Genomic DNA, 26,845 nt, shown 5'->3' with positions numbered 1-26,845 from the left:
GGAATTTTTATAGTCAGACTCCTTAATGAAATCTCTTCTCTTCCTAAATTGTGCATAGTTTCTTATGTATAGGCCCAATGACGTTGAGGTGCAAGACAGACATTGTTGTGCTACAACAAGTGAAAAATTGCACAGCACAGGTTGCTCAATCTCACTCTCAGAGTCTCAAATCTGACGTTCAGAATTACGATTATGGTCCCAGAAAATAAATCGTAGGAGGATGAATTTGCGAGGTCTTTTTCAGGACTTTAATCCAAGGTAATTGTCAGTTTTGATTTATCAGCTGAATGGGTGTTACTCAGTGTCGTGATTGCCGTGATTGAATACTCACTCATAGCCCCACTTGTGTGGCATGGATCACTCCCGATTTATCCTTAGCCACACATCCGTATGCGCAATTTCGTGTTGGCGTACTGAACATTTTTGGCGCACCCACTTATAATCGTGGGCGCAATTTCTTTTGCATACGAACATGATTCTTGACCTTTCCGTTTTGTAAATACTATTTATTGAATGATTTCACTCACGTTATTCAGGTATTTTCTAGTCTTTTTTCCTTTATCCATTCAATCTAATGCCATGGGCTCACTCTCACAGTCGCCATCTTTAAAATAAGGTCGTTGAGCATTACGTCACTTGACCCCTCGTCGTCTCAGCGGCTGTTCCATGTCAAGACATGTAATAAACGGACTGAGCGATAAGATACTACATATACCAATGGACTTTTCCAAAACTTTGGCAGCAGTTTAGATGTCAAAGCCTTGTCCAGCCGCAGGCCCACATTGAAAGTGCAGGTGCATGATGAATAGAATGTATGTGTGATATGCACTGATCCTCACGCAAAGCCGCAGTTGTCGCTGGCGTTAAGGGGTTAATTAAACTAACACTTGGTAACAGACTAAAGACAGGCTTAATACTTGACGTGGAGTATTTTTATTTAAAAATCATTAGCATGTGATAGTCGAAATAGGAAAGTAATCATGTTGACTATTAGTATTACTTGTCTCCCAGTTGCCCCAGGGGGTGGTGCTGCTTTTGTCCCGGCATGACGCTAGGGCTGGTGATTCTCTTCTTTAAACTCCAATAAACACAGTCTTCAATGTGTATGATGTCTTTACCTCACTGGCACACCAAAGAACTCCGTAGTCAGTCCAATTCCATTCATTCCAAGCTGAAACACAGCAGGTCTGTCATGCATTTACAATAAGGCTCATCTACAGGTTGATCTTCAGAGTACTGCATGCTCCAGTGCAAACCTGTGGTCATTTTGTGCTACCAAGTTACGAACGAGTATGTAAGATAACGTTGAACATATCATCTGAATCAAGTAAAATTGTGTTCACCAAAACTGATCCTCAATGAGAACATTTGCCTCACAATACCTTACAAAATCTATTAAATTAGTGGTTAATCTTGCTCATTTCAACGGAGTCAGCTCTTTTGTGTACAATAAAACAATGGACGACTTGGACAACAGATGAGTTGGACAGCTGTCGATTTGACTTCTCAATTTAAATGCGCAGTGATTGGAGTCCAGTTGGCAATCGGTCAAGTTATTACATTGTCAGTCCAGACACCCATTCTGTGGATGTGTGTTCTTGTTTGATCTTGTTTGCATGCAATGTACATGTACCTACTGTATTTGTCATTAGCTCCACTGTGTGGCTCAATAAATGACCTGTACCCCTCATGAACATACAGGTCTGTTTACCTACACAGGGTCATCCCAGTACATCATACAAGTAAATGTACACGCAGTTGAGCCACATTTATGGGACTTCTGCTGTGCGGTTACATTGTCAGCCCTGTACTACATGTACATTAAACTTTTACTCTTTTTATTTGCATTTCAACTTTAAGATGTATCAGTGCTGTGAAAACTTTTCCAAAAGGAAATACATGTAATGACTTCTTCCTACATGTAATTCGTGCAAAGCTTTTCAAATCTGATGGATTAAGAAAGATTGTTGAGTTGCAGAGACTACCTGCCTAAATATTGGCAAAAGATGAAATCTCATCAGTTTTGACGCAAACTTAATCTCTTCAACTTCTCTCTTTCCTCTCCACAGTAAATTCTTGGTGTACATTTGTCTACTGCTATTTACATTACTCTTCGCGTTGCGGTTGGATGGATATATACAGTGTACCTACTGGGTGGTGTTTCTCCCCCTCTGGTTTTGGAAGGTCATGGTCATTACAGGGGCTGTGGTTGCTGGCTTTGTGTGGTGGAGGCATCCAGCTTACCGGTGAGCGTGACTGTTGAGATGAGGACAGAGTGTCAATGTAACCCTAACTCCCACCGAATTCTTACTGCAGACTATGAGGATGAAGTGGGAAGGGGGCTTAAGTTGTGAGACCATCAGGTATCAGTCAACCCTAGCAGTCCCAAATCCTCCAATTTCAATATGATTTGACATACACCCTAGGGGTTAGGTTTAGACGGATCCATTCAGCCTAGTACCATCGTAGGACCTGCCAAGAGTGGGACCATGTGGGAGGGGGGGCACTAGCTCCCTCCCCTGGCTTCTAGTGCCAGTGATGAATCTTCTAATGCCTTCATTGTGCAGGGAAACATAAGGCTTTGGTGTAACCTAATGGTGACTTCTTGTACCTTACACAATCCACATGTACATGTACAGCTGTACACATGACATACATGTATACTCCAATATCGGGTACATGTAGATTTTTAATGAGTTTCAGAGAGGTTTACGGTTAATAAGATTTTTTTTCAATTGCTTTTTGGATTCAAAGAAGGGTATTGTGAATGCTAAATGAAAGAAAACTTTGGAGGATGAAATTATAATTCAGAGTTTAGATTGTGGTTTGATGTGCATGTAAAAGCTACATGTACATACACGTAGAAAAGGAATAATGTATACGTGTACATGTAATTGAATTGAATGGAAAGGTCTGCATGTGTCCTTCATGATTTCTGAGTTCCAGATAAACAAACAAGTTCATGCGGTCAGAATGATACTTTTACATTTCCCCCATCTCCTGCACTCTCTTTCCTTGCTAAAAATGGCCTCCCTCCCCATCCCCGACAAAAATAAAAGGTACCCTTTTATAAGATGTGCTGATGTTTACACTGAAAAACTGCGGAGGCTACATATAGATGCAAAACTCTTTTTTTTTTTTCAAATATCTTCCAAGAAAAATTTAAGTGAAAAAAGATGTATTTTATTCAGCTAGTCAGAGTGTTCCAATAAGCCGTGTTTGATGGAGTGAACCCGTGTATTTTGTGCCAGTTTTTTTTTTTAAAGAAAAGTCTCAATTTGAGGATTTTTTGTTCACCTTATTCTTTTGAACCCTTGTGGCAGAGTTGAGGGTGAAGGTTACGTGGACATGAAGGCCATCATCATCTGCCTGTGTCTCAACTCTCTCCTCCTCATCTTTGAGATCCTGGCCTGTGACCAGATGGACAGCTTGAAGGGCGACAGGCAGCTGGTAGGGAACCACCTGTGGCTGGTAGTCTTCATGCCGCTGTTCCTGACCTCTCCCATGTCCATCGCGGCCTGCGTGTGGGGCTTCAGGCATGACAGGGGTTTAGAGGTGAGGTGCCTAATTAACGCCCCATGGGATTCACCAAGCAGATTGCAGAATTTCTCTGTGGGTTTAGAGGTGAGGTGCCTAATTAACGCCCCATGGGATTTACCAAGCAGATCGCAGAATTTCTCTGTGGGTTTAGAGGTGAGGTGCCTAATTAACGCCCCATGGGATTCACCAAGCAGATGGCAGAATTTCTCTGTGGGTTTAGAGGTGAGGTGCCTAATTAACGCCCCATGGGATTCACCAAGCAGATTGCAGAATTTCTCTGTAGGTTTAGAGGTGAGGTGCCTAATTAACGCCCCATGGGATTTACCAAGCAGATTGCAGAATTTCTCTGTGGGTTTAGAGGTGAGGTGCCTTATTAACGCCCCATGGGATTTACCAAGCAGATCGCAGAATTTCTCTGTGGGTTTAGAGGTGAGGTGCCTAATTAACGCCCCATGGGATTCACCGAGCAGATGGCAGAATTTCTCTGTGGGTTTAGAGGTGAGGTGCCTAATTAACGCCCCATGGGATTTACCAAGCAGATGGCAGAATTTCTCTGTGGGCAAAAGGGCAACGCAAGAAAGTTGTGCTCCGTTCTTGTTTTTATATCAAGGAACTTGGTGTACAGTGGATAATAGACCGTATTTGCTGGGAGGCAATTTTTTGATCGTGTTCCCCAAATTCTTTATGTTCACTGTAATCTGTGAAATCGGGTGGTGCCAGACTGTTTTTGGTTCCAGGTAGTTACATGTAGGTTTTTTTTAACCTGAAATCATGCGAGAAGATATGATTCATCTGCGATTGTGACGTCACTACGGGTATGTAAATACATGTAGACTAATTCCGCACAAAAAAATGAACTCCAAACCACAATTTTTCGCATTCACAAACCGGATTTTTTTCCGGAGACTTTTGTTACATTTTTGTCGTAGTCAGAGAGTTGATGTTATTTTTCAGTGTTGGCACTAACAAGCTAAATTTTTTTGCTCTGAAAGTTTGGATGATCTCGTTCGCCTATTTTGGGTGCAGAAGTTCAAGTTTACATGCAATTTAATAGAGACTTACCTCTGCATTGTACATGTAGAATAGGCACATTCACGTATGTTTCACCCATTTTGTGAAAAGCCAATATCTCATTTATTTGGAGGCTTCAAAACATGAAGTACTCAATTGGAACTACATGTACCCATTCAAGATTCAGTGTCATTCCTAAATGCCTATTCTGATTTTTTTTAAGCATTTTAGCTGTCTTTGTCCCTGTTTTCTGTCCTTTTCAAAACTCTAACTGCGCATCCGCATAAATGCAGCTGCAGTTGCCCATGAAAAAAACATCTTGGAAATAAATACAGCCATACAAGAGAACAAATTACAAAATAATATCTTGATCTGCTGTAACTTCATGATGACCATTAAAAACCAGCAGACTTTATTTCCAAAGGTAATGAAGGAGCTTAGTCAAGCTAAATTGAGTCTTTGGATGATTTATTGATAATGATTCAGTAAAGAATTTACACATCTCATTTTTTTTTAATTCGAACACTTCCTCAAATGGGTCAGGTTTTCTTGTGTTTGTAGTATATGGTATGGTACATGTAGCTGTGGCGTTATCTTGATGTTTCTTATCTCCGATGAAAACAAATAAGCCCAAAGTCTCATATTTTCACAAAACAACCAGCATTTGCTCCAATCCAGGGAGTTCTCTAACCCTTCAAGACACTGTACACATTGCGTAATGTGCTATTTGAGGTCAAAATGTCGCCAAAATCATGATATTCTTCAGTGAATTTTCCTGGCAAAAAAAAATCAGCTGTCTTCCCATGATGAAAACAATGGCGAATGCACCATCGTTCACCAAATAAAAGATTTCTGTAAAAAATCCGGTTTTAATATAATCTTCATTTTTTCTGAGATATACAGAGAAAAATTATGTTTTATTCAAAAATGTGTCAAAAATTTTGAACTTTCATAAACTTCACAAAGGAATGTTTTAATCATTTAAAAAATATTTATAATTTTGATGAAGTAATCTAAGCAACTGGAGTGACTAGAAGCTGTCAGCTATGATGTCGTCACTGGAAGGAGATGATGTAATTGGAGAGTTGCCTGAGTTTATCCCCATGGGATTAAAAAATTAATATTAATAAGCGATAATGAGGTGTGCCATTTTCAGTTTTTTTTCGCGTATGTGCATACTTATATTCCTGTGCGGCAGATCGTGAAGGGAGCCTGTCACTTTTTGTTTTTTTTCTAACGTAACTCTTTAACCCTTGGTCCCTTGAAAGCCAATTAACTTTCCACTCGAAATGTGCAAATTTCCAGGTGTTTTGGAGAGTGTCGTAGAGCTACATGTAGGCTTGGCTGAGCTTACAAAAGAACTCAGACCGTGTTCAAGTTTTTGAAGAAGTTGGTTGGGATACGCACAGCGGAGCAAGTGACCAAGATCTGATGAGTGGTAGAGGTTTACATGGGGACTGATGTTGCCACTTTCGAGTATCTGGATTTCAGGAATTCCTGAAAATAATTCCATAAAATCTTGTCTTCCTTTTTCTTGTAGCTAGAAGCCATGTGTTCAATTAACGTCTTACAGTTCATCTTCATTGCTCTCAAACTGGATGAGATAATTACATGGAGTTGGTCGGTGAGTACATAAACATTCTATGCTTAATAACGAATTCATTCATCTGATTAATGAATTATCTGATTAATTGATCTTAACGACAAGTATCACTCTGGCCCTCTTAGATGCTCCAGAATTCATCAGGTGTTTTACAGATTTGAGGAATGTACATGTATGCACATAGTTCAGACTTTAATAGACCTTATTCACAGGGAAGCCAATTTATCTTGTTTCCTTAACCCAACCATCCTCAATCCTTCAAAGTCCTCAGAGTGGTTTTGGAGGATTGAGGCTGCATGGCAAAATTGCATTGCTGATTGCAAAGGATGCATTGTCTTAAGGTTGTGGGTTAGACTCTTGTGTTGTTTACGTTCAGCCATGCATAAATTCATGACCACATTTTATGTGAAATCCTCCATACTGCTTCAGGGTACCATTCACACTGCCTCAACACAATGAGAGGAATTACTGGAGGATTGAGGTCAGGGGGCACCCTTCCACAGAACATATTCAGGAAATAGATGATTTTGGAGGACTTCGGCTGTATCCAATTTTTTCATAGTGGCTATTGGGGAATTTCGAAGGATTTAGGGTGTATCCCAGCCAAAAGGGCCTCGGCACTTAGGGTTAAGCAGTCACATTTAATGTACAAACGTTGGTGGTGCCAGACTATTTGGGTTCCAAAAACTCTCTTTCAGTTTTTAAAATATAGCTTAAACATTTGCATACAATTTTCGTCATTGATATTTTGTTCTCAGATTCTCAAAATGAAAGTTTTACCTCACTTTGGATTCAAGATGGCCGACACATGAATACAGTCTATTGCTATGTGGGTCTTCATGGTCACTAAACGTTGGAGTGCAAAATATTGTGTGCTATTCTTGCCATTAGTTTCCTTCATGGTGCCAGACTGTGGTGCCCAGGGCAAAATCTCCTTGAGAGTTACATGTAAAGACATCCTATAAACAGTAATACTGAGAATCTCAGATTTCATCTTTGTATTTTTCCTGTCTTACCACAGGTTGTATTTATACCCATTTGGATCCTCATGTGCTTACTGTGCCTTATAGTTCTTTATTACATCGTCTGGTCCATCCTTATACTCCGAGCCACTGAGATCATGGCCGAACAACGAAGAGCCCATCTCATGGCTGCCTTCACAGCTATGGCATTGGTCATACCACTGTTAACATTTGAGGTAAGAAACAAGAAACTTACATACCTAGAGCCAATGATTTTTTGAGATTACGGAAGACGGACGGAATTGGCAGAATCAACACTTTGAACAGTACAGTCCATTGTGTATACACACAAGGCACAAACAAGGTCATACTCACACATATGATTGTTGTACACATAAGGAATTCAGTCTGTGAATCCGCATAGATTCCTTGAGACAAGACTAGTACCACACGGCAAAATGATGAAACAGTGGCAGCAAAACTTAAGACTAATTACATATTTCTCGAATTAAAGGAAACCTAGTAAGCTTGGTGTACCGTAGCTGAATGGGCCCTCGGAAGTGTTTGATGAACAGTGAAGTTGTCAGTCACAAACATACATTTTTACTCTCAGATTCAATGTTAACTTTCTGAATTTTATCGCACTACTGCCAAATAAAATGGCGGGTCGATGTCCAACGTTAACATATTGTGATTAACGACTGTTACGTGCAAGACCTACTCTGTGACTTTACTGTACATGTACATGTATGTAATCTGGTTTTATACACGAGGAGTGGCACATAAATTATCCGTTGATTAATCAGGACAAGTTTTTGATGATTGCACCACATTGGGAAATCAAGGGGTGGGGGCTGCCGTATTTATTGTGTGGATTTTGTTAAATTTTTATTACAGAAATTATAAAAAGGTCGGAAACACTGCAAGAGTATTCCCAAACAATATTTGTTTCTTTTCTTTTTTTTCCTGTTTTTAGGGGGGAGGGAGAGTATTAACGTTTGGGCAAATGGTCTCCATGCATTTTTTAAAACTTACTCACCTATTTCACACATGTATGAAACCGAATTTTCATTTCTAAAATGGAATTTGGGATTTGCCGAAACGGAAAATACCCATTTTTGAAACGGAAAATCATTGGCTCTACTTACCTCTTGTGGACCCTCGCACAAAAGATTTCCCACCTCCTTGATGCAAAAGTATCAGCCAGTGGTGCTTACTGATTCATTTGTTGTATTTTCTTGCATTCAGCTGCATAGGAACTTGTTATTTTATCATACATGTAGCAGGTGCATAAGGCAGTCAGTATTAAAGTGTGCGTGTGTGTTTAGATTAATTCATTCTTTGGTGTCACTTTTCCGGTGACCAGATTTTACTAGTCAATCGCTTGGACCACATTACAAGTCATCCCTTTGTGGCAGTTTTCTCACCGTTCTACATCTCCCTGCTGGTGCTCATTCCAACGTCGTTCGGACAAAGGGGCAGCAACCACTGTAAGTACAAAACCTTATTTCAAGAATGTCAGAGTTGAAATACTGAATGGCCGATTGTTTCCGTTGTCCATAAAAGATAGAAATTTCTTGAGAATATCATGTGCTCTGTGTATTGGTGCTTCGTCAGTACTGTCCAAGAGGCATGGGAGACACTTCCATGCTACATGTGTTTTCCAATTTGTGACCTTTAATACATGATGGTCTGTGCACATTCAAATGAAAATCAGTCACCCCACACTTTGCTGCATATTAGAGTGTACCAGTTTGCGCATGCAGTTAGCGTGACTGTAAAGGCCGTAAACCCAAATCAGGGGAGAGATTCGGCAGGATTTTCCTGATTTCAGGATTTTTCAAACAATCTGCTTCAAAGTCTGAAAAATCGTGGTTTACCATGACAGTGTTGAGACAAACGTTTTTAAATGTTTCCTGAGCTGGACCTCGATAAGCATGCGTGAATGGCATCTTCCGGTATATCGCACTGCAACACCCTAAGAATTTTCTGACTGAATCAAACAGCATACACATACATTGTACATGTAGCTCTCAATGACTTGTGTACGTACAACATTGCTGTATCTATCCATTTTCAGACACACTGATACAGCATGTACATGTGTTTATAGATACGATTGATAAGATGCAGATTTTGTTTAAGTACAATGTGAGGTGTTCCACATGTACAGTAAGTGTACATTGCACAATGTGAGATGCCAAGTGTGCACTTGTCTGCATTTCTGTTCAATGTAAAACAGGTAGCCTAAAGGTTCAATACTGACACATGTTAAAAGCAACTGCATCAAATCTGCATGTACATTGTACCAATACATGGCTTTGCAATAGTTGATGTATTCCAGTCTGTCTGGCCAGCCACAACTTTAATACAGTGGTTCATCCCATGGTGTAGTTGTGAGTCCATCACTAGTCCCTTCCTTACTGCAGTCCAGCCACAAGTCCTTTCACAAGACCACTCGTCATACATGTACACTTGATTTGTACAAGTACATGTAAGTTGGCTTATGACTGGATGACTTGCAGGGACTTGTGATGGACTCCGTAACCATGACTGATTTTTAAAAAACTGCACATGTACTGTACGTGTACATGTAGCTGGGTACCAGATTTTTACAGATTTAGGAAACTCCTTCCCCGTACTGCCTGGGTACATGTACATGTGTACCTGTGGATGGGGTTCGTACTAAAACTTGCCAGTCGTTATTAAGCTGCCTGGTTTTCTCCACATTTAGGGTGGTTTGGAATAAGAAAAGACTTCTGCACATTCCTACTGACTACGTGCCCCTTTCTGAGAGAGTACGGCAATATTTCTTACAAAATGGAAGTCGTGGATCGCGTGACACCGCCCGATGAACAGGACATCAACAGAGAGATGTATACCACCTCAATACGGGCCGTCATGGACCACTCCACAAAACTCATAGTGCCCATTGTCGCAATTGAGATGCCTGACTGATAGCATTCATGCCCCAGGAACGTTCCATGCTTCCAGGAATGTGAAACAGTCAGTGAAGCTTGAAAAGGATCAGCTCACGAGCTCCCAGTGAGGTTGAATATGTACGTTTGATCATCAGATATTAACTGTCTGGATACAGTGTTGAGGCAGATACAAAGATACAGACAGGTACCCATCCTCAAGTGTATCATACCGGTAACAGCTGCGAGCACGTATGAAGTAACTGTACATTGTATATGTGCCTTTTTCCTTCTGCTGTCATGTGCGACCTAATTGATGGCTTGGATAATAAGTGGCACAAGACTTGTTCATCCTTACAAGGGGCCTGTTACATAGACTTGCCAAGCACTGAAAAATGTACGGAATGCTGGGCAAAATCAAGTTACCGGCCAAAGGCACCATGCAAAGTATGTTACTGGAGACTGGCTATTTGCTGATTTTTGCTGAGCACAGAAATGAGTTCAGCAGTGTTTTCTGTCTTGCAGATCTACGGTATGAAATGAGGCTCAGCCAGCAAGTTCACAGGCACCAAAAAATTTCCTGAGATCATTGGATTTCTCCTACATGTACATGTTTGTCACTGTTAAATAATCTTTTCTCTGTTTTTGAAAGTGTTGATCTCTCATTTTGATAGGAAGCCTATCTTTAGATTACATGTACGTGCTCAAGGACATTTTAACCACTTGCTGCCGGGGAACCCCGTTTCGAGCACCTCGGGTTCATACACAGAGTCGGGGTGCCCGAAATGGGACAAAAGGGCTGGTCCATGTAACAAAAGACTGTACATGTGTACTTGGAACAAAAGACCTGCTGCTGGGAATTGCCATCATATTTTGGCTTGCATTTTTCGAAGGTAATCCATCACTGTTTTAAACAGTATACCACTGTTTTGGGCATAGTGCCCCTGCGGATTAGCACCACAAACAATAGTGCTCCAGGGCCCCGTTGATGAGCAGCACAGCACCACTGCATAAATCCAGCCGCATTTGAAAAGACGCCACTCGCATTCACTGGGGACAAAGGAAATTACGCAGCACCTCACGATTCTGGGCTCTTTTTACAGGGTGGCAGGCCTGGCTGAAATACTCAGGAGTCAATGAAGGTTACCTGTCAGCTTAGAGTAGCCACCAAACAGTCATTTGTGTAGGTGTAAACGTCCATTAAATGAAATGACGAATTTTTGAAGAATTTTGAAAACTGAAAAGCTTGAAAATCCCCCGTATACATGTATATGGGCACTTCATTTTTAAAAGCACCAGGCAGCAAGTGGTTAATGGGTGGTATGTATATATGCATACACCTGCAGGTGTACATGAATACGTGTACATATAACTTGGCAAAGTAGCAGGCCTGGACTTTTCTGCATCGTTTTGACCATCATGCTAAAACAGAAATCATTCATGGATCTAGTTTGTAATGTTACACTCAGTATGTACAGTGTACATGTATTGAGTAAACACAAAGTTGGTTTGGTTTTGTAGGTGGGAAGTGCCATGATAGCTTCACGTTTCCATGTGAAAAAATCGCACAAAATTTTAAAGGCTTTGCGCATGCCTGCAATTGTATCGGGAGACCACATCCTATACAAATAGAAAGAAAATCCTATCCTTCAACAATGAAGACAGTGGACTAGATTGAAGTGTTACTGTGATGTAATACGATCCATTCATGTTGTAAACCTGTCTGTGTGTATCAAGGATTAGCACTTACGTATATACATGTACTTAAGAGCAATATGTCAACAACCTGCAAGTCTTTGCTGTGACTCCACATGGACTTAAGTACAAAGTTGTACATGTACATGTACCCGTATGCTTCTATTGGAGAGGAAGATCTTGATAGCTCATGGTGTCACAAGACTCACAGAATCAGGCTGGGCCTCTCTGAAACCAGATGCTGCATCAGTTCTTTTTGTTAGATCAGTAAAACATACTTTCTGGCCGTTGGGTCCTGTTTGATGTAGCAAGCTTCACACATCAGTTGCTGTTGGATATTGCTGAATACTACAGAACCTTGCAAAATGTACTTGGAGGTAGATAAAAGCACTACAACGGATGTACATGTATGTCCTGTGTGTTCTACATGCACATGTACATGTAATTCTGATATTTGTGTACATTGTGCATAGTGTCCTCCATGTAGTATGTCATTTGTCTTGAAATCTGTGCAGCTCACGAGAGGGGTTTTTTTGGCTGTGAGGTGAAGTGTCAAAAATCAAGCTAATGAATCCAGTTTACATTGAGTTGCAGCTCCAAGGATTGATGCAAATCTTGTTACTTGATACGTTGAACTAGTTTCATTTTGACTCTGTGAACTTTCAAATAGAAATTACAAGTTCAAATGTAAATGTACTTTGATTTTGATAGAAAGACAGAAAACAAAGTCCCAAAGGTATGCACAGGTGTATGTAAATAAAATGTTTAACTCAACAAGAATGAAGTAATGTAATGTTTGAATCAGTGATGGTTTTCCTTCTTTGTCCTAAAACCCCCTTAATGGAATGTTTTTACACTGTGCTTCAAGGCCAGAAATAAACTCTTTATAGATCTTATTCCAGTCCTGCATGTACAGACTGCCAAAAGAAAAAGATATCCTCCTTCACTTTCCTCATATTCAGCTCAAAAGTTTAGAAGTCCTCCATCAACTGTATTCCAAGTTCATTTTGACCTCAAAATAATTTCTGAAGTACTGCAGCAAGCACTTACAGATTCACAACTGTATCTCTGCTGTGTGCAATGTGAGAGCTTTCTTGCTATGGTTCTGAGGTCATTTTTGCTGTGTGCAATGTGAGAGCTTTCTTGCCATGGTTCTGAGGTCATTTTTGCTGTGTGCAGTGTGAGAGCTTTCTTGCCATGGTTCTGAGGTCATTTTTGCTGTGTGCAGTGTGAGAGCTTTCTTGCCATGGTTCTGAGGTCATTTTTGCTGTGTGCAGTGTGAGAGCTTTCTTGCCATGGTTCTGAGGTCATTTTTTGCTGTGTGCAATGTGAGAGCTTTCTTGCCATGGTTCTGAGGTCATTTTTGCTGTGTGCAATGTGAGAGCTTTCTTGCCATGGTTCTGAGGTCATTTTTGCTGTGTGCAGTGTGAGAGCTTTCTTGCCATGGTTCTGAGGTCATTTTTGCTGTGTGCAATGTGAGAGCTTTCTTGCCATGGTTCTGAGGTCATTTTTGCTGTGTGCAATGTGAGAGCTTTCTTGCCATGGTTCTGAGGTCATTTTTGCTGTGTGCAATGTGAGAGCTTTCTTGCCATGGTTCTGAGGTCATTTTTGCTGTGTGCAATGTGAGAGCTTTCTTGCCATGGTTCTGAGGTCATTTTTGCTGTGTGCAATGTGAGAGCTTTCTTGCCATGGTTCTGAGGTCATTTCTATCCCTCCCACTATCTTGTGTACATGTGTGTAACTTTCTCAAATTGTGACAGAACTCGATCTGTGCATCTACAATTTGCCAGAGTGAAAAAGTCCCTTTAAAGGAGACAGGAACTGAGAATTTAGTGACTTGAAGACATGTTGGAAAGCTTTTTTTTAATGGTACTGTGATATTCCACCTCGTTTGTGGCAGTACAAGGAAGAATCTTTACCATTTTGGGTTTTATGCTAACAAGCATTTCTATATTCATGAACAGTGTGATGTCATCCAAGGTAGAAAAGTTCTAGCTGGCTCCATAAAAAAGGTTTATTACACTTTTCTACGTTTGCTTGGATTACATGTACATGTAAGTTATTTTTTACTTGTGTATCATGCTAAGGATCTTATTTGGACAATACCGTACGCATGGTAATGGTCAATTTTTCTTCAGAACTTTGCCAGTGGAAAATTGTTAAGGACAAAGTTTGGTACTTTTTCTTGTGCTTTCTTGACAAGTAGGGCCTCATAACAAAAAGCACCCTCTGAAATATATCAGTGAAAGGATTTTCTAAGAATGGAAAACCTAGTGATGTACATGTACCATCTTCTTATGTTTCATGAAGAAAAATACATGCCGATCTTGTTCGTGTTGTTACACATACATGTTATAATGTGCAAAAATCAAGTGGAGCTGAACTCCCACTGCATACATGTATACATGTATGTTTCCTTTAAGTTTGCATTGCCCCTTTATATACATTGTGTACATGTAGTCCAATGTACACGTACATGATTATATAAGCATTAGGGATATTTTGGCCCAGGACTTCTAACCTTTGACCCTTTGTTAAACTGGCCAAGCCATGCACAGGGTTGGAATTTGGATTCTTGGCTGACCTTATCCCAACACTACAGCACTGACTGTCATCAGCAAGTACATGTACATTCATACGTGTACATGTAAGCACACTATGACTGGATTGCCTACATGTGCCTGCAAGACTGTAAATATTGAGAGTAAACCACCACGTACACATGAGCTAGGATCCACACCAAGCAAATGTACAGCCTCACTACAGGTACATGTACATGTATGTGCTATAATTCTGATAACTTTGGATATCAGAATAGTGCAAGATATGAAGACTTAACTAAATTTCTGAATAATGTGTTGTCTGTCATCTGAGGGAAAGGGATTATTTTTACAGTGTACATGTACAAATCATGGTGTACGTGTATGCTTGTCCAAAGATCCAATGTCAGTGTCAGTGTTCTTCAAGTTCTTTGGGATCCATCCTCCATGTTTGCAGAGCTCGCATGTACTGTACATGTACCGGTATATGAGTAACTTCTGACTGCTACTTCTCTGTTTTCTGTTAGAACTTGCAATGATTTGCTACTTCTCTGTTTTCTGTTAGAACTTGCAATGATTTGCTACTTCTCTGTTTTCTGTTAGAACCTGCAATGATTTGCTACTTATCTGTTTTCTGTTACAACTTGCAATGATTTTATGCGTTTGGAACAAAAATATTAGTTGCCATCATGGTACACGTACTTGTAGCTGCGATGTGACTTCCATCTAGAGTCTGTACGTTAGTTACTACCAATTTAGGTTTTGGATGCCACAGAGCCAGCTTGACAAGCAAGTTGCTGGGGTGTTTCCTGGATGTACATGTATGCGTGTTGCCTATACTCTCTCATATCACTTCCCAGACAAACTCTGCACAGGCCGTCCTTTTTTCCACAATTTTTTTTATCACACTTGTTGATTTTTTTTTTCAAATCAAATCTTAACTTTTTTACTTTCTTTTTGGGAAGATATCTATCCATATCCTTGGAGGACGTTTTTAAAGGGAGTTAAAGTCCAAGATTTATTCATTGCAGAATGGTCTGAGAAGGTCGTGTGACCTCTCTGGTTCATTGCTCTATCACAGTCATTCTGCAGTTACAATAGTCTTACTCTGTTATTGATAAACCAATGTGTTATCATCAGATACATGTACAGTTATGCATGCATGTCCAGATGAAACCTGGTTTGCTCACACTTGCAAAGCTTGACATCATAATAGACAGGGAAATTATGGTCTGAAGCTTCGGAGACTTGGGTGATAAACACACCTGTGGCAATTGTGCTCATTGATGTACTTGTACATGTACATGAAGTCGTGATTACCACATTATCAGTCTAGAGTACCACAATGGGCATAGCGACCTTTCCCTGCTGCTAGTTGGATACAGCAATTTCTGTCCAAATTCAAATTTAAATACCAGTAGCTCAAGTAGGCACTGACAAATTTTAAATCCCACAGGTACAAACATGTTTCAGAACTTCTACATGTAGTTTACATGCATGTATGGGGTCAGGTTTTTTTGAACAGCCAATCAACTGTTTGCAAGTGAAATTTTTCGTTAGTGTTTTTGTTCCATGTGCTGCAACATTTAAGAAAAGCACCCCGTAACATGGAAACACCCATACAATCCATTGCAGGCTGCTAGAGCAAGCCTTGTGATTGGTCAGATTGCGCAAGATTTGTGATGTAATAGGCCATCCAAATATGGTATTGGTAATTAATTACTCCAGACTAATTATGCATCTGTAAATACTGAATCTTCAGTACCTTTTGCTCACTTTTTTAAGAGATAGAAAGACCGTGTAGGTTTTAAATTTTTGTTTTGAAAAAGATGTTCTTGTTTTTGTTCACAATATGATTTGTCCCTTAGCTTTTTCTTGTACATGTACATGTAAGCCAGGGAACCTTGAAGCATGTGAACTCCAAAATCAAAATTGGGCATCCAAGGATCTTAACATACTGCGTACCTAGCCTACTTCTGTGTTGACTGATAAGTTGATATGTTATCTTAGTAATGGACGAAAACATACCGAATTGCGACACAAGGTTTACCTGTTCAGTCCCCTAAATATTTTTCACCTTTTATTTTTCCTGGGAAACAATATTCATACAGCTTTCTAATAATGAGCCATGGGCCTGATACTGAGATTTTTGGTGGGTGGTGTCGTTTGTCTCTGTCTGCAAGGGCTTGCTAGCGCTGCTCTTCCCCCCTGTGTCAAAGTCGATGACTGCTCTTGTAAAACAATAACTGATAGTGGGGAACAAGCTATTAACATCCGGAGGTTGGGCAGCCAGGATGAAGCTGAAGCTCCGAGGTGAGATATAAAACTGTATGTGTGCACAAGTTGTTGACTTCTACCGGGTACGTGTATGTTGCTGGACATGGCCTTTTTAGCTGGTTCGGCAGTTCAGCCGAACCAGGTATTGAAATCGTTCTGTTTTTTTTTTTCTTTCCTTTTTTTTTTTTTTTTTTTTTTTTTTTTTTCTTCTTCTTCAGCCAAGTTTTTCTACCCCTACACTTTGGCACCTAGGAAAATCAGAAGAATTTCAAACTTGGAGGATAGTTGTGTGATCATCCAAGGACGGTCCTAGAAGAAATTCACAGTGATAACTTAAGTAGTTTATTTATTATTGATTTTTGAAGAATTAATTTTCCCCCATAGACTTTGTACACAGATTGCACACAGTTTTCGGACTGTCGTATATCAGGCTATGAGGGCGCTATTGCAGAATTACGGTCACACCTGCATGGGCTTTCAATTTTCAAGAAACTGTCCCATATTGAACCATGTATGGCGCTGTTGCACAACATAGGGTTTGTACACACATTGTCCCGCATAATGCGTGAGCAGTCCTCAACTTCGACCCAGAATTACTACCAGAACGAAGAAGAAATCAGACTAAATTTTCCCTTCCGTTCGATCGCAAATATACCCAAGTGTCCAAATATTAAATAATATTTCATAAGTTTTTCCCAGTTTAGACAAAAATCACGTGACATGAAATTAAAGGAGCAGTTTTCCTACACATGTGTTTCTAGCCCATTGACTTTGTACACGTTTTTGAGCGACAATTTTGGTAACTTTGCAGTCTTTCATCGTTCCCAAAGTGATAGCCAACGAAGACCCCGATGCAAGATTTATTGCAAAGGGATGACGTCATGATGACATCATCACCTTATTTTATATTTATTTTTGAATATTTCATTTTTCCCCATAGGTTTTGTACACGTTTTTCGACTTGACACAAGTGAACAAGTAGTCTTTAACTTCGGCGCAAGATTACTATAAGAACAAAGGCAAAATCGGGTACTTTACGCTCTGTTATTTTATTTGAAATATGCCTAAGAGTCCGAATATGAAGTAATATTTCATAAAAATTGTCCAGTTTAAGCGGAAATCACGTGACACGAACTTAAAGAAGCAGTGTTTCTGCAAACAAGTTTATAGCCCATTGACTTTGTACACGTTTTTGAGCGACAATTTTGGTAACTTTGCAGTCTTTGATCGTTCCCAAAGTGATAGCCAACGAAGATGCCGATGCAAGATTTATTTCAAAGGGATGACGTCATGATGACATCATCCCCTTATTTTATATTCATTTTTGAATATTTAATTTTTCCCCATAGGTTTTGTACACGTTTTTCTACTTAACACAAGTGAACAAGTAGTCTTTAACTTCGGCGCAAGATTACTATCAGAACAAAGGAGAAATCGGGTACTTTACGCTCTGTTATTTTATTTGAAATATGCCTGAGAGTCCGAATATGAAGTAATATTTCATAAAAACTGTTCAGTTTAGGCGCAAATCACGTGACACGAACTTAAAGAAGCAGTGTTTCTGCAAACAAGTTTATAGCCCATTGACTTTGTACACGCTTTTGAGCGACAATTTCGGTAACTTTGCAGTCTTTCATCGTTCCCAAAGTGATAGCCAACGAAGACCCTGATGCAAGATTTATTGCAAAGGGATGACGTCATGATGACATCATCCCCTTATTTTATATTCATTTTTGAATATTTCATTTTTCCCCATAGGTTTTGTACACGTTTTTCTACTTAACACAAGTGAACAAGTAGTCTTTAACTTCGGCGCAAGATTACTATCAGAACAAAGGAGAAATCGGGTACTTTACGCTCTGTTATTTTATTTGAAATATGCCTAAGAGTCCGAATATGAAGTAATATTTCATAAAAATTGTTCAGGTTAAGCGCAAATCACGTGACACGAACTTAAAGGAGCAGTGTTTCTGCAAACAAGTTTATAGCCCATTGACTTTGTACACGTTTTTCAGCGACAATTTCGGTAACTTTGCAGTCTCTGATCGTTCCCAAAGTAATAGCCAACAAAGACCCTGATGCACGACTTATTTCAAAGGGATGACGTCACGATGACCTGAATATTTGCTCATACGTTTTGTACACGTTTTTCTACTTAATAAAAGTGAACAAGTAGTCTTTAACTTTGGCGCAAGATTACTATAAGAACAAAGGAGAAATCGGGTACTTTACGCTGTGTTGTTTTATTTGTAATATGCCTAAGGGTCCGAATATGAAGTAATATTTCATAAAATTGTTCAGTTTAAGCGCAAATCACGTGACACGAACTTAAAAGAGCAGTGTTTCTCCAAATGGGGTTTTTTGCCCGTTAACTTTGTACACCTTTCCAAGGCACAATTTTGAACCCTTTCGAATGTTTGCTCGTTTTCAAAGTGACAGCCAACAAAAATCTTGATACAGAAATTATTGTATATAAATGACGTCATGATGACGTCGTCATGTGATTTACTCTTGTTTTTTCAATATTTATTTCAGCCCCTTGACTTTGTACACGTTTTCAACCCAGCATTTGGGTTAGTTTGAGAGCTTTGATCAACAATACTTATCTTGTTGGTAAAACAGTCCCGAACCAGCTCTGTGTTTGTTTACAAACACGTTTCTCTAGTTATTCCTGAGTTGGGTAAAGTGCATAATATGGCGATAGGGTTTCATGTACTTTGTCTTCGAGGGGTGAAAAAAAGTTCTGCCTTCATAGAGTACCGTACATGTGTATATATTTTTTGTTACACCCTAAAAGGTCTGACTTATGATACATTCCACAAGAAATCAAGAATTAACTGCATTTTCTTCATTATCGTAAATTTTAAGCTTTCCTGCCCAACATGAGACAGAGATTTAAGCTCTGTCAGGGCAGTGGAACACAGGGGATACATTAACATGTACATGTACCTGTGTACAACAACATTCCTTGATATGAGTTTTACAAATGAACTGGACCATTGTGCATTCTACGTCTAGGAAAAAAAGACTGAATGAAAGAACAGTTGTCCTTTATTGATTCTAGCAGATACATGTAGTTGCCGGCTTTGGTGAATATACAGTATCTTTCGGGGGGGGGGCATATCTTTCAAAGACTGATTACAATGCATGTTGACTCACTTACCTTACAGCAATTACCAATATCTGGAAAGCTTTACTGGCTTGTAAGGAGTAAGTCAAGTGATACTTGTACAAACATGTATTTGTACATATTTTTTGAAAAAAACACATGTACACGGAAGCTCTATTTTTTGTGTTATCATTGTTTATGTATATGTTTTGACAGGTTTGGCTTTAAGCAGTATAATCCAGCTGAGCCCTGGGAGTATGCTTACAATCCATGCTACCCTTGGTCAGATGGGACAACCAACTGTAAAGATGTAGTGGTAGGTGCATGTATATACAGGGGGTGAGATTTCCCAGCTTTTTTTCTTCATTGGCTGTGGACAAAAGAATGGGAGATTTTCACAGTTTCAGCTTTTTTATGCCTTTTTTCAGCTGTTTTCAGCTGTTTTTATCATTGGTCAATCTCATCCCTGTATTGTCACTAACAGCACCCATAATTATGTGAATTACAGTGTAATAGGCACTAGATGCTACAGTTGTATATTGGGGCTGTCTTTTTGTAAACATTCTTTTTCTGTTTTACACTTCGGGCCAATTCGGTAATTGACGTGGTTTTATTTATCCACATGATAATACGCATGTTTCTACCGTTGTATTGGGACGTTGGTTGAGTTGCCCCAAACTTGTGAATGATCAATCATCCAACAAGTAAAAACCATACGTCAAAACTTAGCAAATTTTATTACTTATGCCAGAGCCACATTGATGGATTTCAACTGACGTTTACAGACAATGCACGACACTAAATGTACTCGGGTCTAGGAATTGGAGAGTGCAAATCTTGATTAATACTGCAGTTTTATGAAAAAATAAACCAGTATCTTGGGTGCTTGTTTTAACAATTATTTCTCAGACAGTTCAGTTCACACACTTTGAAATAAATGTATCACTTTATTCACAGGTTTGCCAAAGATCAGTCTATCATCCTGACCAAACCTTTGGTCTTGGGGATGCCAGCGCAAACTGGACAGATGATGGAACACACTATTACATTGTTCATACCCACACCACAAGGTAACAATATCCATTCTATCAAATTTCAAGGTTGTGATGTATCGTGAATTATTCTTTCTACAAATAAACTTCACTCTGTCTTTGATTTATGAGAAATGCCAGGCAAGCGCTCTAGTGATTTAAAATAAAATCCTAAGAAAAAGGAGGACCTGATGGCAAAGATCCTGAAAGATTCTTTCTTGGGAGGCAAATAACCTAGAGCAGACTTGAGCAACAAGAATGTAAAGATGATGGGGGAAGGGGTTGGCAGGGGGACAGGTATGGGGCTCAATGGGCCAAGTAAACAGTAGATTTCAGGGAGAGAAACATAAATGAGGAAATGTGGAGAGACCTGCTGATCTGTAGGTGACCTCGGATTCCTCACCAACAGCAACTGGAAATGGAGGGAAGCAGGAAGGAAGGAAATGTTGGAAATAATAAACATGTAGGCATAGTCAGATAGTAGGGCAAGGAGGTCCACAGGTCTTTGTGACAGTACTCAGAACACGCTCCAAATTTCTAAAGCTTAGCTTAAACAGTGGTGGAATGTAGGAGGGAGAAAGGGGGTTACCCCCCCCCTCTTTTTTTAAATTTCCATCAATGTAATTTCTACTTCTACCAGGGTGTCGAGAAGTAGTATCCAGAGTTTTAAGCAATGCAACATTTTTTGACAGTGAGAAATTGATAAGGATTTCTTTATAGCTTTTTTGACCTTTATTCTATATGGCATTTGTTGGTTTTGTGGTAATTGGGTCGGGTTGTGTTGTTCACTCCCACCAGTGCAAAAATCAGCATTTGGAAAGATGCTACACGCATGTCTGATTGACCCTGTGAAAATTGTTGTACCCCTCACCCACCAGCTCAAATGAAAGATATCAAAAACCTGTACGTATCTAAAATGTTCACAAAATTAGGCAGAAACAAAATATGAAATGAACCATTTTACTCTGACGCTTATCACTATACATGTAGATAGGACAAGCAATGATTGGCAATGCACAGGACACCTATCAGTATCTACATGTAGGAGGGCATTGACGCATAGATAAACACTTCTACTCATCTGTGGTAAAGCCTTTGTTTTTCTAATACTCCTCTTTATTGATGGATACAGGACGACTTATATTAAGTTGCGCTGTGACGCAAGTGCCAAAACACCAAAGTTTGATTACTACAAAGATCAGTCGAGTGAATATGTAAGTTTCTGATTTTTGCATTGATTTTTCTGAAGCCAGTGTTGTCCGTAAATGTGTTGACTCTCCAATCAAGTGCATGTACATGTGTGTTTTGGTAATGCTGGTGTTACCTGTGAATGGTACCGGTAGTATTGACGGGTCCTGTTTTCAGCTGATGGAAATGAGAACACCTCTAAACCCATCAGCCCTCACAGGGCTAACAGACCTGATGGGTCCCTGTTAGCCCTCACAGAGGTAAATACTTCCGGGACCTTTTTTTTTTCACTCCTTGCACTTCTAGACTTTCACGCTTACAACAGAGTGTGCCTGTCCAGGGACTTGTCACTCCCTTCCACCCACTGCACCCCCACCTACAGGAAGCACGCCCTCTACCCTTAGCATTGGCTCAATCCTGTGTGTTGTGTAAGTCCTATTCATGATTCTGTCCAGGTTTTTTGGGGGAGAATGAGTAATCGTCAGCCGGAACTCGTCAGAGCACACATATCATATGTCCCCTTGTCACAAGTGGGCAAAACTGCTTTTTGTTTTTCCAATTTGTTTTGTTCCTGATTATTTTTTATTCTCCAGTTATCAAAGTTATATCCATAAGAAGCCTATGCCAGTATTTGAGTATCTTTTAACAAACGTTCAGGTGGCCCCACTGGGTACTGCAAAAATTATGCTTAAAAGCCATTTCATACTTCGCACGGACGCCAAGTTTTAAAGTGATTGCACATTTGTGACATCAGATCAAATACTTCTGTTGTGAATTTGTTAAAGTCCAACACATTCTAACTCGAGTGAATTTCTCCGGAAAGTTGTCATGACGTGTCGCACTCTCATTCGCCTGTAGTATGAACCTGCCTTAAATGTTGATGACTGCAGCCGTAACTTTGGAATCTTCCGAATCTACTGTCATTCAAACTATAATCACTTTATACTTTATTTTTTGTCATCGTTTGCTGATAAAGAAAATTACAGATGAGTTTTAGATTCTCCAAGATTGGGAACACTGGGCAACTGTTTGGAATTATGTCCTGAGTGCATAGAACTTTATTTCAATTACTTCCAGAGTGTCTGTGTTGTTACTTGTCTATGCGGTTGGTGGTGTGCTCTTCATGAAGTGTGTCCGTCATGCTGAGGGGATGGAGGTTGTACCCAATGTAGATATTTGGAGCAGTCTGTTCCGCAACATCAGAGTAAGTCAAAGCTCATTTTATCAGGCGAGCTATAGTCATCAGTGGCAGGTGCAGCAATTTATCTACTCACAGTGCATTCAGTTACTTCCCTCGTGATTACTTGTGATATCTCAAGCTTTAATTACAGTACTTGGGCCTTGCCCAGCGACTGACTCGCTGATCTTGTTACTTGGGGAAGTACATGTACACATATCTCACAGCACAATGCTGGTACATTTTCCTTCATTAATTCAAACTACATATATTTTAGTTATGATCAAACTACATATTTTCACTCATTGTTTTAGTCAAGCAGAATCTGTGGGAAATGTGTAATAAAACAAATACTGACTGCTTTATCTGGTGACTGCTTTCCATAAGTTTCCCCTTGCCTTCACGTCGGGAAAATTCAGTTCTCCACGGACCAATTGTGGGGCTTGTTTTGCCACACCACTCATCAAAGCAGTCAATATTTGTACATCAGAAAAGCTTTTCATCGTCTCTGTGTGTGGCATTGACATTGTGCATCAAAGTTTGTTTTGTTGTTACTTGTGTGGAATTTATTTATGAGAGGGTCCAGTTGTGGTCTGCTGATCCAGTAGTACTGGATCCAGTATTTACTAAAAATAATAAAAGTGGGCACCCAACACACATTTATACATGTGTGCGTGGGGGGGTGCCCCACATCGAGCTGAACCCACTAAATAGGAACAGGGCATCATGAATTTCAGTGATAACATCTGCATTATCATTAACTAGTCAGGAGCTGAAGAAAAGCAGGGGAGAAAAGGGAAAAAAGACAAATCGTTTTTTAAATGGGAAGGGGGGTGGGCACATCGGTTGCACCCCAGATCTGGATCTGCTACATGGATCCACCATCACAGGGCTGGATAGGTCATCATCAGGTAGAGCACTTTTATAGGGTTCAAGAGGTTGCAGGACCAAATCCTGCTATGACGGTCATCAGTGTCTTTATGCAGTTCCGAATAATTTCCTCCATGAATTACAATGGTCGGTACCAAGGGCCTTGATTTGAGTGATGGTACATGTATTTATCCCTTCCATTTTTGATGTTTTGATTGGGGGCTGTTGAATTAATCCCCTCCCCCACTTTTTCTTGGTGAGAAAAAAACTAAGGCGGATCGTGGTCGGACCACCCATCAACCAAAATGTATTCAGTTGCACTCAGAAAGGAAAAACATTTTGTACAAAAGTTATGTTGATGTAAGGTTCTGCAGGAGTACATGTATAATACCCATCCATGGTGTCAGTACCCCCAATGCAAAGAAGGGTGGATGCTCTGATGATCAGCTGATAAATTGGCAAGTGCCATTTTCGAGGGCAACACTTGGAGCATACTTCATGTTGAATACCTCCTTTTAGGAGAGCATTGTATATTTCCTCTGTTTAATACTCCTTTTCACCCAGGATGGATGTGTCTTCGTCTTCTCTTGTGGGAAGAGATCGGGTTACGGTGCATCATATACCAGAGCGGTTGAGCAAGATCCCAATAACAGTAACACCTTGTGATGATTGCCCAAGCTGCTCTAATGATGTGCTTTCACTTTAGCTGTAGAATGTGTTGACTATTAAAAGTTCAAAATGTGCATGCCTGAAGTGTTTGATATTGCAAGTTAATCCTCTTTATTCAGTATAATATTCTTACTCAGCATTACCGATACCGGGTACATTATTTCAAGTTCATTTTTATGTTAAACCCCAGCTGTACTTAACATTTATAGTAAAAGAAATCAACATAATCTTCATGAGATTGGAATTTCAAAGCTCCAATGGGTGCACTGCTTGTGTGCTTCCATCCCTAACAATCCTGAATCCGCACCAGGGCCCATTTCCATGGGGCTGCTAAGTGCACAATTTTATGCTTCATTTTATGGAGACCCAAACAGTAAACACAGCAAAAGGCATGCTTACCTGGGGGGAAATTTGCTTACCTTAGTATGTACTGGTATGTACAGAAACTATGTGTGCAACTGTTAGCACAACCAAGCCAAGCGCCCCTTTGAAATCATGCATTAGGTCAGCAAATTTTTCGGCTAAGCGTGATGTTTCTGCTAACTGTTAAGTGGCTCCATGTACATGCAATTGGGCTAAGGCTTATAGATGGGTGGTAAACGCATGTAAAATCCATCTTTGTTGAACAATCAGATGGGGTCTTATGACCTTCCAAAATTCACACGTGCCTCAGCAAGTTTAAGAATGCATGAGGGTTCTGCCACTGCAGTGTTGGTGTCTGGACAGATTATTCTGTAGACACGCCTGGACTGAACTCACTCCGTCCATTCATGGGACGTGATACAACAGAATGACTGTTCATTGCTATGGTATGATGGCTAATGCGTCATGGAGGGGGTTGTCAGATGCAAGTTTTTCTTTGGTGCAGAAATTGTCATGCTCCACTGCGCAACTAATCAGCAATTGCTTAATTAAGTCAGATGCTTATGCAGTTTTTACAAGTACATGTATATACATTCACATTAGTGCTCTCGCTCTCTTTGGTCGAGTTGTATAAAGGTTCCTGCAGTGGCATATAATACAGGGCTGCAATTTCTGATGGGGAGCATTTACATGTGGGGGTGCATGCATTTTTGTCAAGGAGCTGGGCACTGAAAGCAAATTGAGTATGGCTTGTACATGTATATTTACAGTGACTGTGTACAAAATTTCAAATGGAGGTGGGGTAAAGAGGGGGGCACCTGCTTCTCAGTGCTGAGGGGCATGTACCTCCCCCTCCCAACCCTGTAAATACACCAATATGTCCCTTTGACTTTATATATTAAGAGAAGTGGTTTTTAGTAATAACCTTGATTTTCTGGAAATACAAAATGATTTTAATCATTTCGACATAATGCTTACCTTGTTTGGTAGAAACCTCTCCTATAATGGTAGCCACAATCAATTTGTTTTAATACAGGCCTTCAAAATGTACCCACATGCATCTCAACCTTAGTTTCAACTTTCACTGTTTCAAAGGATACTTTGCTGACTGTTATGTCATCCCAGGAGAAAATCCTGACTGTTACATTGGTATTTACACAAAAGCTTCTGCAATTCTGTAGATTTTGCAGGACTAAATGTTCTCTTCTTTATTGATTGTTGTTTATGAGCAATAGCAACAAGTAAACATCAATCCCTTTCTCAGAAATGATTCGGAAAGGATAACGCCTACATAACACGTACCTCAGGATCTCACGATCTGGGTTCACAATTTGAACGAAAAAACCTATGCACCAAACTACATGTACACATATGTCTTCCCTGGATGACATCACAGGAACAATGCCCTTGGTTGTCCTGGAAAGCATGGATAATTTTGAATGTATAAAATAAGTAAACTTTTCAGTGCATTCAACCAAAAAGGAATCTGTAAGAGGTTTTAGACATTGAAGATGAGTACAAAGTTGCAGAACTTAACATTTTTAAAGAAAACTTCATTGCTGCTTCACTTTAATGACAAGGCAACTCGGTACATAATGAAAACCAGAGCTTTATGGTAAAAAGGTTCCAACACATCACTGTCGTGGCATTTGGTACAAATGAAATTGGATCCGAGTTGTTGAAATTTGGTTTAAACTTGAATAATTCAGGCCCAAGTACATTAGATCCACCAATTTATTTGTGTATTTGTATCTGAACTTTGAAAGCAGAGAAAGGGCTGCACATAATTTGTTATTTTGGAGGACATTCACACGTTATATAAAAGGGTTGACTTATGACTGAATCTCAAGTTTATTTCATAGCTCAAAAAAGCTTTCTGTCGGCTGTTAGGA

The 26,845-nt window shown here is 39.9% G+C and overlaps 2 protein-coding genes across 5 annotated transcripts; both read left to right on the top strand.

The window, feature by feature from the left end:
* Window positions 1-94: 94 nt before the first annotated feature.
* On the top strand, window positions 95-12,522 carry LOC110973308 (transmembrane protein 185A-like). 2 transcript variants are annotated; one of them, XM_087132556.1, is made up of 8 exons: window positions 95-258; window positions 2,070-2,246; window positions 3,324-3,555; window positions 6,092-6,175; window positions 7,176-7,352; window positions 8,483-8,606; window positions 9,851-10,122; window positions 10,560-12,522. In XM_087132556.1, the coding sequence occupies exons 1-7, from the start codon at window positions 221-223 to the stop codon at window positions 10,072-10,074; spliced, it is 1,056 nt and encodes a 351-aa protein (XP_086988682.1). In that variant the 5' UTR covers window positions 95-220; the 3' UTR covers window positions 10,075-10,122; window positions 10,560-12,522. The 2 variants fall into 2 exon arrangements, with proteins under 2 accessions (XP_086988682.1, XP_086988681.1); XM_087132555.1 differs by having other exon boundaries at window positions 9,851-12,522.
* A 1,667-nt stretch (window positions 12,523-14,189) lies between these two features.
* On the top strand, window positions 14,190-26,796 carry LOC110973212 (uncharacterized). 3 transcript variants are annotated; one of them, XM_087132559.1, is made up of 8 exons: window positions 14,190-14,420; window positions 16,381-16,582; window positions 19,872-19,971; window positions 20,613-20,725; window positions 21,819-21,900; window positions 22,181-22,302; window positions 22,952-23,078; window positions 24,486-26,796. In XM_087132559.1, the coding sequence occupies exons 2-8, from the start codon at window positions 16,398-16,400 to the stop codon at window positions 24,585-24,587; spliced, it is 831 nt and encodes a 276-aa protein (XP_086988685.1). In that variant the 5' UTR covers window positions 14,190-14,420; window positions 16,381-16,397; the 3' UTR covers window positions 24,588-26,796. The 3 variants fall into 3 exon arrangements, with proteins under 3 accessions (XP_086988685.1, XP_086988684.1, XP_022079553.2); XM_087132558.1 differs by having other exon boundaries at window positions 14,191-14,376; XM_022223861.2 differs by having other exon boundaries at window positions 14,192-14,495.
* Window positions 26,797-26,845: the final 49 nt, after the last annotated feature.

This window comes from Acanthaster planci, linkage group LG02 (assembly GCF_054643075.1).
Source record: "Acanthaster planci isolate LZ-2023a linkage group LG02, COTS_SCS, whole genome shotgun sequence".
Lineage (NCBI taxonomy): Eukaryota > Metazoa > Echinodermata > Asteroidea > Valvatida > Acanthasteridae > Acanthaster > Acanthaster planci.
The sequence above is the reverse complement of the archived record's forward strand: the minus strand, read 5'-3'. Positions and strand labels throughout refer to the sequence as shown.